This window comes from Symphodus melops (assembly GCF_947650265.1).
Source record: "Symphodus melops genome assembly, chromosome: 4".
Taxonomy (NCBI): Eukaryota; Metazoa; Chordata; class Actinopteri; order Labriformes; family Labridae; genus Symphodus; species Symphodus melops.
This window is the reverse complement of record NC_136694.1, coordinates 16430070-16448553: the sequence shown is the minus strand read 5'-3', so window position 1 is coordinate 16448553 and position 18484 is coordinate 16430070. Positions and strand designations below refer to the sequence as shown.

General features: G+C 38.5%; 1 protein-coding gene across 2 annotated transcripts; it reads right to left on the bottom strand.

Moving 5' to 3' along the window:
• Nucleotides 1–553: 553 nt before the first annotated feature.
• Nucleotides 554–16870, bottom strand: LOC306822380 (sodium-dependent neutral amino acid transporter SLC6A17-like). Of its 2 annotated transcripts, none has more exons than XM_079341367.1 (12): nt 16352–16870; nt 13216–13651; nt 10665–10822; nt 9757–9883; nt 7932–8113; nt 7724–7834; nt 7388–7629; nt 6214–6406; nt 5947–6139; nt 5512–5671; nt 5184–5346; nt 554–4562 (listed from the first exon to the last, which is right to left on the bottom strand). In XM_079341367.1, the coding sequence occupies exons 2-12, from the start codon at nt 13496–13498 to the stop codon at nt 4152–4154; spliced, it is 2223 nt and encodes a 740-aa protein (XP_079197493.1). In that variant the 5' UTR covers nt 13499–13651; nt 16352–16870; the 3' UTR covers nt 554–4151. The 2 variants fall into 2 exon arrangements, with proteins under 2 accessions (XP_079197493.1, XP_079197492.1); XM_079341366.1 differs by having other exon boundaries at nt 16380–16870.
• Nucleotides 16871–18484: the final 1614 nt, after the last annotated feature.

The following is an 18484-nucleotide window of genomic DNA, read 5'->3' as shown; positions in this document are numbered from 1 at the left end:
ATGTCATTAATGTTTAACCTCAGTAAAACTCCTTCAAACCTACAGTAAGATACTTGTGCAGGTGTTTTTATACCACAAAAGCCAACAATGGAAGTACTTGAAATTGTGTTTTATTGCAGTTAACTTGACATTATGTGTTAAAGTATTTCACTTTATCTTGTGTCATGGGGGAACAAATGCTCATATCCTTATAATCTAGTGTTTAATAGAAATCAGAAATAGCACCAGGCCAGCATTCATAGATTTTTTTTTCTAAATCAGCAAAACCCCTTTATTCTAAAAGGTTTTTGAAGTCTCCTCGGCTGATGTTAAGCAGCTCATATTAGTTGTGCGACAGCTATGACGTCATTGCCAACGGCCGGGTAATGAGCAGGTAGTGGCCACAATATCATTTTTAATGTGCCGAATAATTGCACTAAATAGTCCAGCCTATGTAGGGAGTAGTGAATTAGTCAACTTTTGTCTATGATTAGGTGACAATTGTTGTGATGTACCCTTATGATATCTGTTAATCAAAATGAAAAAGGTGCAAAAAAAATCCAGAAATCCAACAGCAGCTTATCCACTCTTTATTATTAATATTTTTGGTGATTTTCACAATTTTTACAACAATTTTTCAGCCTCATACAATCATACTATGACTCAGGAAAGTCAGCAGGAGAACCTATAAAGGAAAATGACTAGAAGTGACTCCCACACAGACAGTGCTTGTAACATGTGCTCAGTAAGGCCCTGCATTCACAGGTAAGATGAAGGAATATGGATTACACACACAGACCACTACACACAGGCACACGCACACACACTTTGGTCTATTTACATAAGCACACAGACTCCAGCACTTTGAAAGAGGAGTCCCCTTGGCTACGAGGGGCAGTTTCTAATCATTGCTAAGAATTGACAATAATGTGTCAAGCCTCTTTTAGTTTTAGTTTAATAACTTGATATTGCTTTTACACAGACCTTGAAATGTACTGCTATAAGGACAACAAAATGCTAACATTTTGCAGTCCCAGTGAAAAAAGTGCATTTATCACATTCATTATAACCTATTTCACATTTTCTGCTAAACATTTTTTTTTTTACATTTATTTACTTCACATGAATAAACTCTATCATGACAATAGTTTGATTAGACAATATTATTTTACAGGTCTGGACAACAAAGAGATCTCTACACACCATGCACTCTGCAAGAAGTGCATGACACTCACAAACAGGAGACAAGATATCAAACAAGAATTAGACGTTTCTAGCCACACTAGCCCTCTTTCAAGAATGTAATACTTATGACGTGTACAGTAAGGAAAAATAAGTTTAATTGATAATAAAAAGAAGAGAATAATGTGTAATGTGTGCTTAGGTCTACCACTGAAGTGGTAAAAACTAATCTGATTTGAGAGAAGGTGGGAACATGTTGCATCAATGAAAGGACGTAATCCTCAGTTCTCAGTAAATTTTCTTCTACATAGAAAGTATGAGTCAAGGCTTTTGAAATGTTTTGATGGTCATGTGATGGCAAAACAAAGTAGATGGCTGCAAAAGTTGGGAGTTGGTAATTTCTGTCTTAACGTGAGGGAAACAATGTGATAGCCTAAACGGAAACTTATTTTTTTTCATTGGCTTCTCTGTCGAATTGAGTTGATTTCAAAACACTCAAAAACAAAACAAACAAACAAAACCTTGATGAATTTTCTTTCACAATGAAATCCACTCTGTCTGGTTTGGCAAAGTTTTCAGTTAAAGCTCTAAGTCATTATAGTCTCAGCTGCTGCTGATGTGGGCTTTTGTTGCATTTATGTCTTAGAATTTACACCATAATTACAAACTGCTGAGTCGAGCGAACAATCATGGTTCTCTGAATTAAAGTTCAATGTCTAAAATATTGCACTTAGCAGAAAGAAATACAGTTGTGTCAACAAAGTGGTTACAATAGAGGTCTAAGCTATGTTTCAGTTTGGTCTTAATTAAGCCCAGTGTTAACACAGATTGAAAAAAATTAGGCTAATTGTGAGAAGAGTTATTTACTTTTTGTTAAAGGTCTGATTTTACCTGTTAACAAACAATTTCAATAATCAGCGAGCTAGGTGATGTTGAGATGACTATAATGCTAAAACTGAGGTTACAAAAAAAACAACATAATTTTCTTTGCATTCTCCTGAAATTGTTGTTGAATCCTGTTAGCATGTTAACATGAACGCTTGCAGCTATTTGATATATTATAGACACTTTTTTTTAACACAACCTTCAAATTGTTGACAAAAAGTCATGGTTTACTGTCGGTTTAACTGTCCATGGTAACTTGAGTGTGATGCTAGTGTGGCTAAAAACAAGTAGACCAGTAAAAAAGTGGAAACAGTGGGCGTCTCCGAATGTCAGGTGCAGCTCATAGAGAGACTACACTTCACATGACTTTAATTCCACCTCCCAGCAGCATGAACTCATCCCACAACAAGAATTAACTACTCAAACTACAAAATATAGCCTATAAAATCTTAAAATATACAATTTAAATAAGTGTCACACAAGATGAAAATATACAATATGTATATATACTGGTCTCTTTTAAAAGATAAATCTTTGTTGTTCATCACATCTACATACACTGCAAATATACAGAAATATAAATATAGTCCATATAATTCTTAACACCATGGCTTTTAAAATTGTGATTAAAAAAATAAATAAAGGTATCACCTTACATGTAGCAGAAACTTGAATGTGCTCAGTTTAAACTAGACAGTTTTCACGTCTGTTCAGAAACTGTGAGTGAAAAAATGAAACAAGTTGAAGGTAGTAAACCATCTTTACCTGACCTGTTCTTACTGTCAGCTAGTTCAACATCAATTCAACAAAGTGTCAAAGGTCTTCATTATAAAGAAACGGTGATGTGAGTGAATGTGTCTGCTTTGTTTCATCACTTCAGTAAGTCAAATCTGTTGGTCCATTGCTGATTTCATGTTTATTGTGAAATATTTGTGCATTCTGTTTTGTGCTCCAATATAAGTACGTATTGCTTACTTTTTTTGTGTGAGACATATTTAACGGTAGGAATAGTTTTCATTTGACATGTGCTTAGATGTTCACGAAATGATTGGTCATTAATCAGTGGAGGTTTTCCACTTGAGCACAGAATTTGTGAAAATCTCTTATTTGTGCTTTTGTTGTGTTGTTTGTTATGTGTGCTTCAAATTTACACTAACAAGCTGTGCTTTCTCTCTCTGACAAACTAAAACAAGCTTGTTTTAGTGAAACAAGCCAGTATACTCTTGCGTAGAAATGTTTTGTTAACTCTTTACACTTTGATGGAGAAAATGAACAAGTGGTGTATAAGTCAGAATGTGTGTGCAATGGCCAAACATGATATTCTGCTTAATAATAGTACACCTTACACTGCTTGTAACTGAGCCAGAACAATACTGACTACACACAGAATGGAAATAACATGTATATCTTTTCAGAAGCCTTAAGGATGGTTTATGATACACAGCCCTGTGAAAACCAAATCTTCAAGTGTGCCTTGTTCAGATCATCCAAATAAGGGTGAAGCCACTAAAATCACTGCCTGACACTTAAAATACATAAATGTGTTTTGTGAGAGACTGCTGATTTCACACAGTACAACATTGGAGGATACCAAGCTTTAAACCCTTAAATATACTTTAACACATTCATCTTGGCTCTTGGTGCCAGTGTGCTGAGTGAAAACCAGTTCAACCAGTAGGGCCACACCAGCTGCACTACATTCACTCTTTCATATCCCCTGTACTGTGCAAATAGAGATGTGCATTATTGGTGTTTTTTCTGCTGAGGACCTTTAAACTAAGGCAAAGAAAGCAGAACAATAAACGCCATCATTAAGCACATAAACCCTTTGATGTTAAATACAGAATAGATACAGATGTACAGTGTTTCAATGCAAGCCTCACCCTGATTTTAGTGTTGATCTACTGATACTGAGTGAACTCTTTTCTCCTGCTGCTCGTGGTTCATGGTGTTATAGTGGGAAGCATGCCATGAGATGGGGGAATACATACAGTTTAGTGACGATAATAGGGCAGTGGAGGGGATTCTCTGCACTGCAGTGACCCCTGGTGGAGGCTTTCTAGCTGAAAGGTAAACTGTGCTACAGAGGGGTCTTTGGACAGCGGCTAAGAGTCAGACTCAGGTGTGGCAGGTGTGGGCGGGGTACTTGGAGTGGTGGGGCTGATGGCGGGGTTCTGGTAGCTCGTGCCGTAACAGCTGTTGGGAGACAAGGAGTTTGGGTCCAATTTGGGTTTGTTCCCTCCTGGGGTCAAGTAGGATTTATGTGGCGCACCTGATGATGGTGCGTCCCCAGGCTTGGCTCCAAGGATAAATCTGGACTCATCCTGCTCCTCCAAGTTTGAGATGTCCTTCATCATGCTTTTACGGTAGGAGACAGACAGCTTGTTGGAGCCGTCCGAGATCAAGTTGAAGCGACGGGCGATGTAGACGATGGGAAGAGGAAGCATGGCCACTACAATGAGGGAAAAGCACATGCCCAATGCCCAAGGAGGGTAACTCTCGAAGCGTTCTTGAGCCTGCAGACACACAGACAGAGTTAAGTAAAAAGAATGAATATATAAACTGTATATATATTTTTGTTTTTTAAGAGCTAATTGGCAAACATTGGTGTGTTTAAATGCCTATATAAGACAAAAAAATGTGGTCAGTATTAAGCCTACTGAAACCGACTGTCAGCTTATAATTGTGAGCATGTTAGTATGTTTATGTTCTCAAACTATCAACATGTTTAAGCTACATGCTGACTAAGTGTTATTATCTAGTTTATACTGTATGTACAGAAAGATGTCATAAATACAAAGTTTGTTTTCTGGGGCTTCATAGAATTCTTGACAGGATGAATTTTGAAAAAAGAAAAAATTGTTAACATCTAAAGAATACTTTACATAACAATAAACAGTACTTATAGATAATATCAACAATTTTGATAAACATTAGGTCAAATACAGCCCAAAATCCAAAATTTGTCTCTGCCTTATAATCAAACTTCCAACTAAGAATACCCTCTCACTTGGGACATGGGTGTTTTTGGCATGATAAATTGTAAACAGGAAAATAAACAATCAGTTAAGCAAAAGAAAACTCAATAAAAATAGACTGGTTTCATCACACATGTACATATGCATTCTATGACTGACCAGCTCTTGGTTCCAGGCGTTGTATCCTGGTGGGCTGATGGCCATCTCTATAACCGTGGCTGAGATGAGCACAATAAGGCACAGAGGCGAGACATACTTCCACAAGTAGAAATAAATCTTATATGGTCGGAAACCCAACATGTCCTCCAGATCCTGCATGAACCTGACAAAGACAGCAACAACAAATGTTAAGAGTAATGACCAGGTCCCTTTGTAAAGTTTTATTTCTATTTAAAATACTCCTTTCCAGGGCATGTGGTTATTTTTATAATTTAGACATGATCTTGGTGAATTGCAGACACAAAAACAAAAACCTAAAAAGCGTTACCTCTTTGTGCCGTAAATCCAAGCAACAGACACATTTTCTAGGATGACTACAACAGTGAGAGGCAGTCCGGCAGAGTAATCATCAAACATGGTGACAAAGTAGTTCCCCGAGCGTTGAACAAACAACAGGCCACAGAAGAAGGCCACAATGCAGCAACACACTAAAACAAACATAGAAGAAGATGAACAGTTAAATGGAGAAGCTACAAGTCTTTGAGATTTTGGTGCAATAGAAAATAAAATGAACAAAAAAAGGTTTGACAGAAAGTCCATTTGTTTCTCTTTAAGTGTTTAGTATTCAGTCCACTCATGGCAATAATACAAAGCCTAATGCAGCCTTTTACTAAAGTTGCTTTAATACTTTCTAAATGCTGAATAAGGGGATTTAACTAATGGCATGCCCTGGCTGAGGGAGAAGACGTTGGGGGCGGGTTACCTGTGAAAAGCTCCTTATGGACCTTGTAGCTGTCAAGCACAGGTGTTGTGATGCCTGTCATGGTGCCAATCATACTGCCCAGACCAAGATTGATGAGCATAAAGAAGAACATGACCGACCAGAAAGGAGACCCTGGGAAATGAGTCATTGCTTCTGTAAAGGCGATGAAGGCCAGACCTGTGCCTTGGACAGCCTGCAGACGAGTGTAACAATGGATTCAGGAAATGTAATGGACTTTTCAGTTACAGAACTCTGACAGAGACTCACCTTGTTGAGCTCATCCTCCAGGAGACAAGAATCCAAACCCAGCTGAGCAAAGCTGTCTTCTTTTACTGTCTTGATTACCCCATATATCTCTGCATAGTCTGATGTGGAGAGATGGGAGAAGTTCACATGTGGAGGTATGAGATCGTGACTCAGGACATCAGAGTTGAGGTATCCCAGGATCTTCTCTGCATTTCTACAGATGCAAAAATAAAAAAACAACATTAATTAAAGCCAAAATATAATACAACACTATGAAGTATATCTGTGGTTCTTAGTAGCACTCATTAAAGTGTAGAAAAGGACATTAACAGGAAAATATGGACACAGGCACAAACAGATAAAGATATCCATCAAAATACATATATAAACATACATCATACACATCCAAGGGCTCGAGATAGAGTTTTTTTTTTTACATGTACGATTTGTCTGTTGTGCATTTAAGAGCAAGACATTTTATTTTATAGAGTCAATGCCTGCAGAATAGATCATCTGCCTTTCAAAATCTGCTAAACTCTACCTTTTAGACATCGCCATTGACATTTAGTCTGCTTAGGTCTGAAAAATTGTTAAAATCATGGTCAGTTGTAAGAAGAAGATGAGTGACAGCACTGTTACAAGTGTGTCTAAAGTATATTAGACCCCCAATTGGCCTCCCCAGAAGTTCTATTCATACATATGGGAAACATGTATTGCACATTTAAAAAAAAGAAATTGCATTATTTTATGTGATCTTTGCAAGAAAAGCTTTCCTTTGTACTCTTTTTTTTTTTTTTTTACAAAGTGTAATGTGAAAACTTACTCTTAACACAAGCATATTCACTTATTAGAAGTCAGGGCTACTGTTTAAGCTAACATTTGCATTGCAAATGTGAATGCAAATTTCATTGCCAGTGCTGTGAGAGGAAAATACTCAATTCTATTTGCTTATATTCAAAGGGGAAAGAAATTCAAAGAAATATCTTCAACCCTTTACAACAACTTGAGAGAGAGGCAGAGAGAATCAAACACACAGTATTTAACTATCTGACTTGTTATTTTTTCCTATTAGTGATGTAAATTGTTATATACACTTCACGACAGGAAATTAACTATATTAAGTGTTTTGAGTTTTTGGCTTACAGATGTTATAATCCTAAAACTGCAAAAACGGAAGCGATCAGAATGAACTTACTCTACGACACACTTTTCATTCATGATGTTGGCCTTGAAGCCAAGCACAGCAAACACCACCAGCGTGGCTAGAATGGAGGTGAGGAAGTTGATGATGGAGACAAGCACTGCATCAAAGTGACAGTTGTTATCGATCTTATTGTAGCTGGAGAAGGCAATGACCCCACCGAACCCCAGACCAAGGGCGAAGAAAACCTGGGTGGCTGCCTCCCTCCACACCTGTGGCTCCAGCATTTTCTCCAACTATGAGAGACAGAAGAACAAGCTCGATATGTTAGTTAGCATTTTCTCAAATGGCCTATTATAATTATGAGGATGAAGTTGAAGTTGGTCTCACCTTGGGAGTGAACATGTGAGCAATACCATCCACTGATCCTTTCAGCATTAAACCCCGGACCAGGAAACAAAACAGTACCACGTAGGGGAAAAGAGAGCTGAAATACATCACCTGTTGGAGAGACAATAAAAAAAAACACACATTCTTCCAAGTGAAACAGTTGTTTCTTCCACATTTTTCTCTCATAAACCGTTCATTTTCTCTTTACCTTCCCAGAGGAGGCAATCCCTTTGATGACAGCGAGGCACACAATGATCCAGGCTATCAGCAGAGACATGACCATTTTCATGTTGAGGCCGCCACTTTCTGCTATGGTGCTGGTGGTGTTCAGAGTCTGACGGTACCAGAAGTAGGTTGTGGCCGAGCTTTTTTCACACTCTGGCTCCACAACTGTAGGACAAAAGAAGAGATGACAGAGCTTAAGTTCGGGGAAAGATAAAATAACAGAAAAAGTTGTGAGGGTGCAGTGGGACGCTTGGATTTACCAGAGGTGGAAAATAATCAGATTGCAAGTGTTTACTCATGGTCAATATCTCAATTCTGGGCTGGTTTACACCTCTCAGACATAAAGTAACCTGAACAAGGTCATAGTGTGTTTAGTATGCAGAGTGTGAACCATTTACAACACAGGAGTTGCACAAGCTATATTCTCTTTCTACCTTGGAGAAATGATACTGTACTCTGTTTAGCTGAGGGAATCAGTGATGTTATGAATTCTTTATGCAAATCACATGACAGTGCAGATTTATGAATGCACACATACAAAAACACACACACGGACAGACACATAAACACTGATAGAATTGTAGGGAGAGCTGAATTCAAGATGGCTTCATCTAATTTTATGTTTTTTCTCTCTGGTCACGTGTTACAGTCAATCATTCTCTCTCTATGCTGCAGCTTTCCTTCAGTGTAAGCGTCTTCAGTTTGAATTGTTGCTCCCCGTCTCTCTGCTGCCAGCTGCCAGGCAGAGTCATATTAACATGCTACGAGTGTTTCTTGGCTGCCCTGAATCATGTTATTATCACTTCCGGTCTAACTATGGAGGGGGAGGGGGGAGGATGGGGTGGGGGGGGGTTTAATCTGGATTATGCATGTTAAATCGTGACTGAAAGTTGAAAGAGAGTTTCACTGTTTGTCTGGTCTACTCTCTGCAGGTGTGTCAGTAGACTGAGGCTTCATACTGTGCACATTTCATCCAATAGCGTTTAGCGTGGTGGCCCATTAAGAAATTAATGTGAGAACAATATACATTCTAAAAATAAGACTGACGACAACAATGAGACAAATGGATATTGTCCCAAGCATAATCCTGTAAATGTACACACTCTTGATATTAGATGAAGACATTAATCTGCTGTAATGGCATTTGACTCAACGAGCCGATTTGAAGCAAACACAAACTGTCTCAAAAACCACTTAATGGCCTGAAGCAAAAACACATGGACTGTATATCCTTCAAGAATAAACCACCTTTTCCTTTAGATGTACTCTTCTGTGTACACATTAAAGTAACGGCTATATTATTTTTTTTATGATGATTGACCCAACTTTAGCCACCTTAAAAGGTAGCTAAAGTAATTAAAATGTTGATACTCTATGCCCTTAAATGTGTATTTTACTGCACTTACATTTCCATTAGGGATTAGGGAAACATGTAATCAAATCTAATTTCTTGTCAATGATTTACCAACAAGCTAGCAGCAGGTATTGATGAGATTCTGAGATATTTCTGACACTAAGAACATGAATGACGTTGGTGGTCACTGGCATTCCCATTTTTGGCATTTACGGTAGTTAAGTACCTGCTATAAAACTAATACACAAACTAAAACATAATCACATTATCTGCACTCTGTATTAACAGTGAATTCTATTACCAGCACAATTACACTGTTGTTTTCATTAAACTCACACTGGTACCTTAGCACGAAGCAGTTATTTAATCCATCTATGTATGTGATTGATCTATGCGGAATAAAAGAAACGTGCTGAATTTATAACATTCATTGTATTCACATAATGTCACTTACTGGCCAGTGTCCCGTTCCTTCTGATTGGACATTCGCTCCATGGGAGAGGATACTGAAAAGACTGGAAGAAATAAAAGATGCTCCAGCCGATGATTACGTTATAGTATAGACCAACAAAGCCACATACCTAGAAAGAAAGAAAGAAAGAAAGAAAGAAAGAAAGAAAGAAAGAAAGAAAGAAAGAAAGAAAGAAAGACAGATCAAACATTATGTTCCAGTATAATGAGTCACATTCTGTACCTTTAAATACACTGTATAATAAGTTCTTTAAAGAGAGGCAAAATATGCTAATAAAGCAGCGTGCTTCTTGTACGTCCCATGTTGCTGTCAGTCTTCTTTGCAGTCATGCCAGCCAGGACATTCACAAGCTAAATAAGGTTGGGGAAAGCATGAATAATTAAAGTGCTCTCTTTTCAACACTGATCTTCTGCGAGATATTTATAGCTGCTTCTGCGCCACCCGAGCTATTCTGAAGAAAGGCTACCTTTCACTCTCAAACACGTCAATACCACCCAGAAACCCAGAGACAGGCAGAGTCAGTATGAAGGCTACTTTGGTGAGTCCTGCACACCATTCTGATGAGTTGCATGGTTACATTTATTCAACATCTGAAAGAATACTCAAACATTTAAATTAGGAATCAAATGTTTTGTGACTGTATGAGATAAGTCTAAGACTTGACTCATGCAGGAAAAGGCCTCTCCATAAAGCAGCGCCATTACAAACCCCATGATTGTTATCTGAGGACCCACACTTCTCCTATCCACACCAGACAAGCTTCTTTATGAGATGGCAAAGACAACACTATGTTTTAGAGTAACTGCTAAAGAGATAATAAATTAACTCTGTCTTACACAAATTTAAGAAAAAAACAGTTGACAAGAAAATGTTTTTTTCCCCCCCTTTACCATCAGACTGGACATCCCGACCCCGCCCAGATTTGGACAGACGTAGTTCCAGACTCCAATGCTCCCACGTCTGATCTTCTGACCCACAGCGAGCTCCAAGAAGAAGAGCGGGATGCCGATGACGAGAAGGAGGATAAAGTAGGGAACAAGATAGGCACCTAGAAAAACAGGGACGCTTTTTTAGCATTTCAAGTTAGATTTGTAAATTATTAACTGTAATGGCAAGGTTTGCTAGGTTTGGTTGTGTACTTTAGAAGGCATTTTCCTGGGCATGGGAACCTAGTGGCTGGTGCGTTTGTCCCATATGCACAGGCTTTTATTCCAGCCCTTAATATCATTTTTTTAAATAACATTTATAAACCTGTCTTTTAGTTTGAATGAATTAAACTTGAATTCTAGTTGACCGCTTCTCACAGTGTACTACATCACTGCAGATTTTCAACTTGAGCTCATCGTTGTAAAAAGTTATTGATGTTTTGTCTCATTAACATGCACAAGACAAAAAGTTTTGAAATGTCAAATAAATTGATCAACAGAAACAAACATTAGAAACGAGTTCAACAACAACCTCAGAGCTAAATCAGCCCATGCATTAAGTGAAATTTGTTGAATCAATTTTAGATTTTGTATTTTCAGGAAGGAACACATCACATTTAAAAGGGAATTGTGACATGTATGTGACAAGTACAAAAATAGTTTTGTGTTCATAAGTATTTCACTACAAGTGGCAAATAAACAGTTTTGAATCCTTTTAACTAAGCATGATGTGTTATTCAGTAAGCTTTATTAAGCTTACGAAACACCCATCTCCTCTCAAACAAACAGGTTTCTGCTGCACAGATGAATTGTCTTTGAATTTCATTTTGATGGAAGTCTAATTTTGTCCCTCTGCAGCTTAATCCAGAGAGGCAGAATCAGGATACCATTGCATTTTCTGATGCGAGTTACAATCGAGGAATTAAAAAAGGCAAATATGGGCGACTATAAATACATCCAAAGTAGGAATTACACTAAGGGTTGCACACATTTCCGAGTGGTCGAGTAATGGGTTAGAGGAAAGAAAGGAGGTGAAAGGCTAAAGCGCAGAAAGCTGAAATACAGATGATGGTGAGGTTAAATGTAGCGAGACATTTTGGGCCTGTGCCATGATACTCACATCCGCTTAACATAAATCCATTCAATCACAGGACGTTCAAACTAAAGCCCAATAAAAACGACGAGTGACAGAGTGATGAGTTAGGAGTGATAGAGGACGTAGAAGATATTATGGAAGAGACGGGTGGAAGGGAAGTAACGGAGAGGAGAGAAGGGACCACACAGCGATAAATCCCAAAGAACACAGAGCTCTAATGTGTCTGTAATTTGCTGCCAGACAGACGATCACAGGGTGAAAAATGGACGCTCACCAGGTCACGTAACCTGTGAGTAAATCCTCCTGTACTGGTTATAAATCCTGTCTGTGTGCAGTAAATCAGACACACACGGTAAAGCAGCAAAAAAAAAGAGATGACAGAGTTGTAAGCAGCAGCATCTCTATGGAGCCATGATGACAAGATGGGTTTTTCAAAGGTTTACACTGTGTACTCCTCTCACTACATGTACACAGACCAAAATAAATCCTCATTACTCGTAAGTTACAGTCAGTTTTGAAATTGAGCTCCTCACTGTTTACCAGAGTATCAGTTGAGCCCGGCCTGCCCTGTAGGCAGCTGTAATCAATAGAGCAGCTATATTTAGACTGGGCTGTTTCTGAACAATACAGCTGCTCTCTGAGTCTGAGCACCTCTGAGCTGAAAGGAAGTGAGTTTTTATGTAGTTTGTGATGGTTGATTGTGCTGAATGTCAAAATAAGCCAAGTACACGTTAATGTCATAGATGTCTAAATAACCCAGTGGATGTATTGTTACTTTTAGGTAAATCTACTTTAAAGGATATCCTGCTTTGTTCAAACGAGATTGTAAAAGAAGAACACACATATTCTACATGCTGACACTAAAGATATTGATTTGCTGATAGTTTGTAGTATTCTGTCCAACAACATTCAAGTTTAGTATGACAGCATGTGAATATTAACTACAATGAAAAACATGAGCATGTAGAAATGTTTGTATAGGAGGTTTTTTGTTCAAATCAAAATATTAGCTAGACGATCAAAGATCTTCAATACCTGTGAAAATCACACAGTGATAAATCTTAAAATGGACTAAATAAATAAATAAATTAAAATGTCTATTTGTTGTTAAATCCCAACAATTACAGTTTCATGACACTGAAAACATAGCTAAAGTTTATACCTTTGTTTTGAATGTATCATCTTTTGATTTTCTCTTAGTGTTTGTACTGCAGCAATAAAGTGGAAAGTTGTGCTTTTGTGCTTTTCTTTGGGCTGTACTTCATTTTCCTTACCCGTGTTACCTTCAATGTGGGCAACAGTAAGGTTGTAAAATCCTTCCAGTGTGCTAGTGGATAAAGGCTACTAGTATTTGAATCCTACGTAAAATGAAAGACCTAGTTTTTTTTGTTTCTTCCATTGATGTCATCAGCCACTCACCTCCTCCGTTCTTCTGGCACAGGTAAGGGAATCGCCACACATTCCCCAGGCCCACAGAGAAGCCCACCTGGGCCAGGATGTACTGCAATTTGCTGTTCCATGCGGGGCGTCCGTCATTCTCGGGCACCTCTATCTGAGGAACTTTTTTCCCAGCGGCCCCTCCGACGTTCAGGGAGCTGTTCTTGTAGTCCAGTGGCTCCTCGTGTGCGAGCAGGTCAGCCACCGATTCTGTGACGTGTTCATGGCTCTGCTCGCTCTGCGTCACCTTGCTGTTCTTAGGCATCAGGGTCGGGGGAGGGGGCAGGGGTGGAGAGAGAATAGAGAGAGCGAGACAGAGACTGGAAGGAGCAGGATCGAGTGATACAGAAAGAGATGACAGGTGGAGGTAGATTTAAGGGAGAATTTGAAAGTGGGATTTCAGATGTAGGACTCAGACCTGTGTCAGAAAAAAACAGGGAAAATTGTGTCATCAAGAAATTTCATTATAGGAATATAATTTCATAGATGTTTCACATTTTTAAATACAATTGTGTCATGTTTTATGCACTTAAATGGGCTCATTTAATGTCCAGTCAAATTAAGCTTTCTTTTTCTTGCTCTGATCCATAAATTACATTTCATACACACAGTGCTTGGTTAAGCTTGTAATGAAAGGGTTGTAAAAAATAGTTATGGCTCTTGTCAACATAAAGACAGGAGACAATTCATCTCACCTTAGTGTTAACCTCACTCTCTTAAGAACAGGTCATATTACACAGAAAATACCAAATTTTTTGTCCCTCACGTAATGTTTTTAGTCCTGAAAAAGTCCCAATCCTGCAAATTGTTCTACTTCATTTTCCTGTTCTGCAAAGCTTAACTTTAGTGGAGCTTTTTTCTCCAATAAATCCCATAATCCTCTGAAGCCTTGCAGCAGCAACATCCATCCATCCTCACCCCTCTCTCAGGGAGTGGTTGGTTCAACCCAAACGTAATGGAGGAAGTGAACATGATGCTTTGGATGAAACGCCTGTCATGTGTTCTCCTGATCAACATCATAAGCCTCTGTGTAGGCTCATAAGTTATTAAGCGAGATGTTTCGCCATTATACAAATCTGCCATCCATGGAAAACTAAACAACAACAAGCTTTGTAGGTTCTTTAAATGGAGTTTCACTTGGACCTCTAGAGTAATGCAACAGCAGTGATGCACACATGCCTTCGTCGTCACAAGCCTCCCAGTTTACATCAGCCTGAAACAAACTCTACCTCCAACAGCGCATTCTATAAAAAGATCACAAACTTCACTCTTTGAGGATCTATCGGTCAAGGAAAGCTCTAAACTTCCAGAAACTCCTTATTTTGGCTCTAAATGTGCATCTACTTTACATGTTTGTGTATTTTTTCTCCCAAACCTGCCCTGGATTTCCTCCCCAGTGCATGTCAAGATGAGCCTATGATGCAATAATCCAGTCGCCATTCACAACAAGTCTTCATAATCCTCTGTGCATTAACTGTAAAACCCCGGTGCTGCTTTTCTGTCTTGTCATTCAATCCCATTCCGCAGCAGCCACGTAATATCAATCAGAGGCTGCAGCATCCAGCCAGCGTGGGGGACCAAAATCTATCATCTCACCCAACCAATAATCCCCCGAAAACGCAAAGGTCAGACGACAACAGTCGGTGTGCACAATACACATTCTTCTGCCACAGTTAAGGCATGTTTTCATGACCTGAAAGACACGGAGAGTTGAGACTCTAAACTAAAGAGAGTTCAGTATCTTTCAGTTTTTGGACAAAAACCATAAAGCTCCTTTTTGGAAAGATAATATAACATGCACTTATGTACAGACAGTTTGTTCTCAATTTTAGAATAAGAATGTATTTTTAAAACAAGTTATGTTACAATTGATTAAATCGTGCAGATTCAACATCTTCTTTCTTATTGCTTCTTTTATTCAACCAACAATCCAAAACTTAGATAACTTATCGCATATGGTCAAGAAAAATATTCAATCCACCTAAATTGTGGCTGGAATAAGAAACTCTGGATGAACATTCCTAAATACATATTAAATATTGTTCATTTACTTTCAGTTTGCGATTGAAGGGATTATTTGTTTGAGCTCTTACCAGGATAAATCTAAATTTATTTTCTATAGTAACAGCTACATATCTAAACTATATATATATATATATATAGTTAGTTATATATATATAGTTATATATATATCTTACTTAAAGAGCATCTGTTTTCTCCTTTGATGAGTGCCTTGCAAGTATTTTTCTGCATAGAAATCCCTGTTATGAAATCAAACAGGCAACTGTCCAATAGCAGCAGGGCCACAAGTTCATCCTTAATTGTGACAACATGCTTTTACACATCTTTGTTTCTGCTGTTGGAAATCACCAAATCATCATTTCCCATGTCAAAGAGTGCATCATCAGTCATACTAAACATATTGTTGTTTTATAAGAGATTTCTAGCTTGGTTATAGGATTTAAAACAGCACACTTTGCAATATGGTGTCAACCTCAGTAATTAGTCCTGTTTAAAGGTCCACACTTAAATCGATTACTGCCTAAGATTACAGCCTCATAAACACGTCTGAGCCTAAAATGTATTTATCAGCTGTTTCACAATGCAAATTTCTTAATATTTCCCAACCCCAAACCACTGATTTGTAATGCCAAACTTTTGGGAAGGAGCCAAACTTCTTTAAAACTACACACAGCCAAAGCACCATATATTTCAAAGTAACCTCCTCCATTAATAAATCTTTTTATGTTAAAATCAAGCTGAACTAAACAATTGCAGTTGAATTAAAGCTCCTGGATGTTCTCACTGATCAGCATCACATATCAGTCGATTTGAAGACCAGGACACACATCTGGTGCTGATGCTGATAACCTTGCATCTGCTCTCTCATCTCTGCTTTTACTGCTTAAACGGAGGGATGTAACGACTTTTAACACAATCAAGGTCACACATGATTATTTTCTGACCTTTGGGTAAATTAGAGCACAATTCTGTGGAGATGCAAATTGTAAACGATGAAAGACAAGTTCCATTGAAGCGTATTCGACATATAACAAAGCATTTGAAACATGTATTCAAGCTGTTATTTAACTTTTTGCAGGAAAAAAACTGTCTTAACCTTTTTAAATCTTGAGAATATGACTTACCGCGCTGGTTTTCCTCACAGAAACAAAGATGCAAATTTGGGGAAAAGGAGAGATATGTCGCTCCTTTAGCTGCAATCAACAATATCAGGATGTATTATAGCGACAATTTGTATAGGAACATGAGTACATCCGTAGGGCAGCAATTGCGAGTCGTTGTGGTACGGACGAAGCGCTCTCAGGACACTGGAGGACGGAAGATCACATGCTCCTCTGCCCACAATTGACATGCAGGGAGGAGAGTCCGGGACGCACCGTGACGCACAGAACGCTGCTCATTAACAACATACACAAACGATCAGCTGCCACTCACTCTCTCTTGTTGTGGGAGACTTCTTCACATCTCATTACTGGGGGGGTGGGGACAAAATAGGGCGCGGATTTGTCAAGGTTATCCACTCCTACCTGAGGAAGTGGGTGTCTGACGCAGCTTTCGTCATTCCAATTGATGAAAAATTTAAGCCATTCAGCAGCACCGACAGGACAGAACCACGGGATGCTGGAGGAAAAAAACATGACGTTTTCAGCCTAAAAGTGATAAAAATAGAGTGGAGGTTTGATTAGCATTGTACTAAGAGCACAAATCAGAGAGACGACTGAGAAACAGCTGAGCAAGCCCCATTTATAAAGCCCAACAATGACTAAGTATAATAAATATATAATTAAAACTCATAATGAATGTATGAAGAATAAATTAGTAATAGTTCGGCAGAATGGAGGAGGGACTTGGAGAAGAGTCAATTTTGGATGCAAATATGAAATGAAGGTAGAAATACAATTTAAAGCAACATGAAATAAGATACATGCATTCAATGAGAGGTTACAATACACACATAGCAATGGATAGCCCAAAATGCTAAAAACAAGCCCTCTCTGGTTGGAGAGGCTTCTTGCCCTGTACCTGCTCTTCCCCTACTCTTTTGTTACACTGGATTCTACACCTCTGCTGGCAGTTCTTACCACCACATAACTGTCTTGCATTGCTTGCCCATTTAGTTTTATTTATATTCCAGTTCATTATGGTTATTCAAAAGCATGGTCCAGAGTCCGGAAACAGGAAGGCTGAACATTCCAACGTCACATGGAAAAGCCAGATCAAGAAATTGAACCCTGGACAAACTCTTTGTGAGCCAGCAGTCCTTACCACTTCACCCCTAGAATCCCTCACTGAGTTCAACTGTTTAGGTTTATTTCCTTTCTAAGTATGGAAATTCAAACTATCATCTTTACTGCAATCACAGTTCATGCTCTGTATGTGATGCTTTGCCAAATGTGTTTGTTTATATTTGTCTTAAGTTAAACAAACACTAAAGTGAAGCACCTGAGTCGCTCTCAGGGGTCGTTCTATTTTGTTTTCTATTACTGCAGCCGGCCTTCGCTCATTGGTGACGATTTTGACGCACCTTCTAGGAGCTGACTCCTGGGAGCTGTTGCTGTGGCAACCTCGGGATCATATGACACATTTTGTCTCATCTCTGTTCCCTCCTTACTGCATTCCCTCCTCAATAAACACATTTTATGTAGTTAGAGATCAACAAATGCATTTTAATCCATCCCTAACATACGTGTGTGACTTGTGGAGTTTTATGTTTTGTTGGTTTGCTTAAACTGTAAGAATTTCTCCGCTGGAACTGATGAAAATGAATCCTTGTTTTATCAAAATCACAAGTCACTTAACTATTAACCATTCTGGTATCTCCTCCCTACACTATCTTTTCTGATTCCAACCTATCTTTTAACCTTTATATTTTTGAGTAGCGTACAGTGTAGTAAAGTTGAGGCTGTTTTTTCACCCCACTTTAGCGTCAGACACCTTTTGTCACCTTTTCTCATGAGAGAAAAAAATCTGACAAAAAAACTTTAAAAGAAAATGGAAAACATGTCTGAGGTGACAGAATGGGAACTGAAACCATACCAAATTCTGATAACTTTACACATGCAATATAATCATGAAAAAAATGACTAAAGAAGCAGTTTTCACAATTACTAGCGGGGTTACTGAAGTGCTTTCGACCAAGGAAGCCTCAGTTGCTGCAGGGCGTCTGCTACGTGGACAGCTGGTTGTCACTAGTAATACATGCACATCATTTTGTGGGCTTATTAAGCCT

Excerpts from the sequence above, each read along its gene's own strand:
- LOC306822380 (XM_079341367.1), bottom strand. The coding sequence starts at position 13,498 with ATGCCTAAGAACAGCAAGGTGACGCAGAGCGAGCAGAGCCATGAACAC. Across the intron at positions 7,835-7,931 it reads GGATTGCCTCCTCTGGGAAG|GTGATGTATTTCAGCTCTCT; the intron begins GTAAAGAGAAAA and ends TCTCTCCAACAG. Across the intron at positions 5,347-5,511 it reads TGGATTTACGGCACAAAGAG|GTTCATGCAGGATCTGGAGG; the intron begins GTAACGCTTTTT and ends TGTCTTTGTCAG.